Below are 6,000 nucleotides of genomic sequence, written 5' to 3'. Positions count from 1 at the left end.
CTGGGCTAAAATATTCAAACTTTCACTTTTCGTAAACAGGTTTTGTGCTCATGGAATAGATATGGTGTGTGGGTGTTGCTGCCTCACACACACACACTCGCAATAAGAACAGCCCAGTCCCAACCATTGTAAAAATCATCAATAACTTGTAATCAACCAGTGTATTCACTCCCAGTCAATCTTACTTTTTGCACTGTCACTATGTTGAAATGCCCTGCAGTTTGAGCTTCTCCCCACCTAGTTATTATATATCATATTTGTATCGCTTATGTTACTTGTATATTATTTGTAAATCAAGAGACCCATTCCCCAATTATGTAACTGTATATTTTCAGCCTTCCGGCTGCCATGCTCTTTCAATAAACCGTAAATTATTATTATTAATTACTACACAGACACAAACTAACAAATCACATCGGACCACCTGAAGATTAGCTCCCCCAGCTTATTTCACCTGATGATTAAACACCTTATTGATAATTCGGGAAGGTTAGGTTAGGTTAGGTTAGGCTAGGTTAGTATCAGGGTGGTTAATCTTAAGGTGAAATGAAATAAAGGTGTGTGTGTACTAATCTTCAGACAACATCTTCAAAATAACATTACAGTGTTCCTAACTCTCCCCCTTCACCGTGCCAGATACCGAGGCCTCTGATCCACCCTTATAACGGAATGCTCTACCCCGCTCACTGGGAAGGTCATATAATAAATTTTACTCGTTTAATACGTGAGGAAACTGCTATTTAATCTACCCCGAGGTCACGACAGTTTTCCCTGGTAGTGTTGTTGTTTAGTGTGTGTGTGTGTGTGTGGGTGTGTGTGTGTGTGTGTTTGTTTTGCCTCCGTTTCCTTAGTTATACAACCATTTAACATACTCTACAACCAATAAGGTGTTGTTAGGTATATAAACTACATAACTACAGCATTTAAAGTTGTCCATATCTGTTCTCTCTACTGCTCTGGGATGAAATAAGCAGAATTTTGACAAAGAAACGTGGGGGGATATTTAACGTAGGCAAACTGTGATATTTACTCTCTATTTCTTCTTCAATTCTAAGTACGTAAGTTGAGGATATGATGTAAAAATGTGGTGTAATGTTCGTATGGATGACCCAGCTTACTGTGTGCTCTGGTATGAGATAATAACCGGTTTACTGTTGAATAAAATGTGGGAATTCAGTAGGGGAGGGAGATTCACTTTGTGTGAGAGGAGGGTACGAAGAGTCGGTGTGTGTGTGTGTGTGTGTGTGGGTGTGTGTGTGTGTGTGTGTGTGTGTGGGTGTGTGTGTGTGTGTGTGTGTGTGTGGGTGTGTGGGTGTGTGTGTGTGTGTGTGTGTGTGTGGGTGTGTGTGTGTGTGTGGGTGGGTGTGTGTGTGTGTAAGGTAAATATTCCTACTTGTTTGAATCCATTTCTGTCAATATATCTTGTCCCTTAATTAATCCCACAGGCAGACAGACAGACAGATATACAGACAGAAAAAACAAACAGGTTACGCATGACTTTGATGCTGTCACCTGTCTGGTCAGTTAATTATGTATAAATGTTCGTGTACAATAATTCTACGCTCTCTCTCTCTCTCTCTCTCTCTCTCTCTCTCTCTGACCTCTCTCTCTTCCTGTCTGTCTGTATCTCTCTCTCTCTTCCTCATTCTATGTCTGTCTGTCTGTTTCTATCTGCCCATATGTCTCATCTCTCTGTCCATCTGCCTGTCTCTCTCGTTTTATATATGCACTTGCAGCGGCCATTTAGTGTTACATAGCTATATACCATACATGAACAGTTCCCTCACTCTCCTACACGCCACCTGTCACCTGTCTGTCAAGTACACCAGATGGCGGTGTGTGTGTGTGTGTATCAGTGGACTTCCTACAGATATACACAACCGCAACACTGGCTAGTGGTCGGTGATGCAACTAAGTGTGTGTGTGTGTGTGTGTGTGTGCGCGCGTGGTTGTGTGTGTGTGTGTGTGTGTGTACATTAGTGCTCGATGCATCAAGCACATCGAAAGCGTAGAAGCATCGAGGCTACCATTATCCATGAACAACTACGCTAGACTGACCATGTTACCCACATGGACGACAGTAGACTGCCGAAGCAGCTACTTTACAGTCACCTAACGAATAGTAAACGTAATGCTGGCGGGCAACTGAAGATGTCTTAAGACAAACCTGAAAAGTGCCAAATCGACCCCCTCACCTGGGAGACGATCACTCCACACCGTAACGCTTGGAGGAGCACCACACGAGAAGGTGTCAATACTTGCGAGTTAGCCCAACTGCAAACCGAGGCAGACAAGCGCCAGCGCCGTAAAGACGCTGCCGCCGCCCCTCCCGCACTAGATGGAGCCCTCCACATGTGCAACATCTGTGATCGACCCTGCCGGTCCCGTATCGGCCTCTTGACTCACCTCAGAGATCACTAACCTAGGTGACATCCCTATTAACTCATATCATTGTATCATAGCTGGATGATCGTCATACTCGAGTGACAGCAAAGTAGTAGTGGTGCTTGTGTACGTGGGTCTGTGTAAGTGATGAGCGTGGTGGTTGGGGTATACATAAGCACTAACAAGAATGTATGAGTGTAACTAACTATACATACATATGTAGGTTACCTACATATCAATAAAAATACATGTGTTTATCTACTGTATTCCCTGTATTGTACCCATCATCCACACACACACAGGTCTGTAAATATTTTAATAAATAATTACAGTTTCAGTTCGGGTGGTGTAACTCATGAACCGAATCGAAAAGTGGACGTGACTGAAACATACAGTATACAGTACAGTATGTGTGTGTGTAATTTTTTTGTATCAGTGAAATACAGTACAGAGGTTCACGGTAATGTACTATACAAGGCCTCACAGTACAATGACTTTCAATGGATGTTTTAATCACTATACGCTACACTATTTCACCATAATGTTACAATAACTACAATATCTCAAGGTAACGCACACTTTACCTACTCATCATCTCACACAATGGCAACACAAGCTGTCTTTAAATAATACGGCAATGGTTCACAGCTGGAGGTAATGATATAAGAATGGCAACTAACCCCTAATAATGGCATACAAATGATTCATTACCATATAATGCCAGTATCTCACAGCAGCTCTTGGTAACGTGCAAGGTGACTCCTAATAAAATGAAGGAGCCATTACGCGCGTGGTGTTGAATTCTAATAACGTACATTGATTCCTAGTCATGCACGGTAATTCCAACTAACGTACAGTACATTGAGTACTAATAAAGTACGTTAACTCCTAGTAACGTACGATAATAGCAACATACCATAATTTCCGGTAACTCCCGGCAAGACAGAATAAATTCCTAGTAACACTGAGTAACTGCCCGTAACGTACAGTAACTGCTGGTAACGCAGAAAAAAACTTAATAACGACCGATGTCAATAGCATACCATAACGTCCACTAACATACAATGACTCCCGACAACATACGAAAGACAGCGATAAAGCAGCCACTAAAATCATGCAATTCATAGTTATCTAACCTGAAGCCTTGGCCACCCACCCATCCTCCCGCCCAGGTGAGGGAAGGGGGAGGAAGGGAGAGAGAGAGAGAGAAGAAGACTAGATCCTGGTGGTAATCATCCCAACAAGGCGACTTACCTGTCCTAGAAATATTAAAAAAAAACACACCTGGATGATCTAACTCACCTTAGCATTACGTAATTGACAAGATCCCGCGAGAGGGCGGTCACCTGCTCGTCCACATGACACCAAGAGGGAGTAGTCGGTGTGGTGTGAGGCTCCGGAGCGTGGTTTAGTGTACCTCACCTTGCTAACAGTGAAAGTGTACTGATGTGTGTGTTGTGTGGGAGCCTCTCTCTACCTCGCACCGCCAGCCTTGAGGGTGGCGGTGCGTAGGATGAATCTTCTTCCTCCCTCAGTAGTCCTCGATGGCAGGTGTCGTCTTTATCATCTCACACATCTACACTGAAATAAACACATTTTATGAGATATTTTCTCTGGTACTAAAGTGATTGTATGACAGGAGGTGTGAAAGAGAGAGGAAGTGTTGGCATGCCAGGTACCGCTAGCAGGTAACAAGCAACAATCAACAGGTGTGGAGAGAAAACGGGAAGTAACCCTCTAGAGCAACTTTTCGCTTATTACGGTAAACAATAATATTTTGACAACGCGTCGTATTTGACATAATTTTCTCACTGAATGATGTAAGATTAACGGGATTTTGTCTAATAATTATATAAGGTACATTACAATAACACAACACTCGTCTTTGCTGTCAGGAATTGAATTTAAATGAAAACAGTTTATTTAGAGTTTAAACATAATAATAATAGACATCTCACATCTGTAAGTCCACACTGACACCGCCCTCTCTCCCTCCCTCTCTCCCTCCCTCTCTTCCTCCCTGTCTCCCTCCCTCTCTCCCTCCCTCTCTCCCTCCCTCCACCTTCACAGCATCACTATATTATTAACGTAATACTATTGCCCACCACCAGTAAAGGTTAGTGTTAAATTATTCATCATTGAAAAAAAAAACATTTGTTGACATAATTTTTTAATGTTTAAAGAGACAGAGTAGAGGTTCTTTGTTGGTACGGTAATGCTTTATGGAATGTGTGTGTGTGTGTGAACGGTAATGCTTTATGGAACGTGTGCGTGTGTGTGTGAAGGAGGCGTTCAATGTGTTTATGATCTCCAAAACTAACATTATGCCAACTCTGAACTTATGATCTTTAAACACGTACTAAAAATTCAGGCGTGTAGACGAGAGATATACAGTATACAATTTTATAGTTCGCAACACACATAAGTTGTTGTACATGTTTTAAGATCAGGTGTTCAAACTTGTCATAATACTAGGGTTTTGTACACACACACACACACACACACGCACACACACACACACACACACACACACACTAGACGTTATCACAGCTCCAACCATCGTTTCCCCTCTGTGAGTCATGTCTGTGATAAGGGGGAGGACTGATTGTGGCCGTATTGCACATAACTGGTTGTGTCTCACCGCTAAGCTAGGCACTTCCACAGTATCGCGAAAAGGATGATAATTAATCTCTGTTGGGTAAGTCTTATTACTCATGTCTTATCACGATGTTTTCAAAGAGTTACTACATCCCAATTTCGTCACTCGGAACTCATCTACGGAGGTCTTCAACAGTGTTCATAGTTATGGTACACACTGGGCATGAACAGATCTTCAGTATCCACGAAGACAAAGGCAGAGATGAGTCAGCTGCTGGGCTGGCTGATATACCTGACGCTCCCCTTACAATCTCTGGTATATACTGTAGACGGCAATTAACACTACAGAGCCCGGCCAAGGAGAAACATAAACGATGGTCAGATCTCACCTTATATTTGTTAGAGGGAGAAAATATTGAAACTTTCGAGACTCTGGACCCAAAACCCGAGCGTGTATTATGACGGGTTCCAGAGGGTTTGTTGACCACTTGGTAACACGTTCCGGTATTACAGTTGTTGAAGAGGCCAATATAACCAATCTTTTTCGGCATTCATGTACAGTCCCGTTCAAGATTCTTCGAACACTGCTGGAGACATAAGGCAACTCACGGCCGCTTGTTTACTATAGTACGTAGTAAAAAATATGAATAAATGTAAAAGTGATCGGTGATTGGTTACTTAGTTCCCTGTTGCTTAATTTAATGGTTGGGCTTTGTTGTTTCGTATTATATTATACTACGTACTATAGTAAACTAACGGCCTTGAGTTGCTATATGTCTCCAGCAGTGTTCGAAGAATCTTGAACGAGACTGTACATACTGATGCTTAGGTTTAATTTAAATAAATTTAATTGAGGTAAAACTATACATAAGATTGGTTTGACTAGGATTAGTTAGACATTTCTTTGATTAGATTAATACGAGCAGGTTTTGTTTTGTAGAAGGAAAATCTGAGTTTTTTAGTCTCGGAATATTTATTCTATTCGTGAAATCATGACCATTTAGTATTTAGAACTGT

At 41.9% G+C, this 6,000-nt stretch overlaps 1 protein-coding gene across 1 annotated transcript in view; it reads right to left on the bottom strand.

Moving 5' to 3' along the window:
* Nucleotides 1-6,000, bottom strand: part of LOC121853713 (polypeptide N-acetylgalactosaminyltransferase 13-like) — a 53,847-nt gene that overhangs the window by 41,709 nt on the left and 6,138 nt on the right. Inside the window, exon 2 of the mRNA XM_042348052.1 lies at nucleotides 3,688-3,966. Within this exon, the coding sequence (XP_042203986.1) occupies nucleotides 3,688-3,695 (8 nt within the window). The 5' untranslated portion in view covers nucleotides 3,696-3,966. The remainder of the gene's footprint in view (nucleotides 1-3,687; nucleotides 3,967-6,000) is intronic.

The sequence above is a fragment of the Homarus americanus genome, unplaced genomic scaffold (assembly GCF_018991925.1).
Source record: "Homarus americanus isolate GMGI-L3 unplaced genomic scaffold, GMGI_Hamer_2.0 scaffold13041, whole genome shotgun sequence".
NCBI lineage: Eukaryota > Metazoa > Arthropoda > Malacostraca > Decapoda > Nephropidae > Homarus > Homarus americanus.
This window is presented reverse-complemented; position numbering and strand designations above follow the sequence as displayed.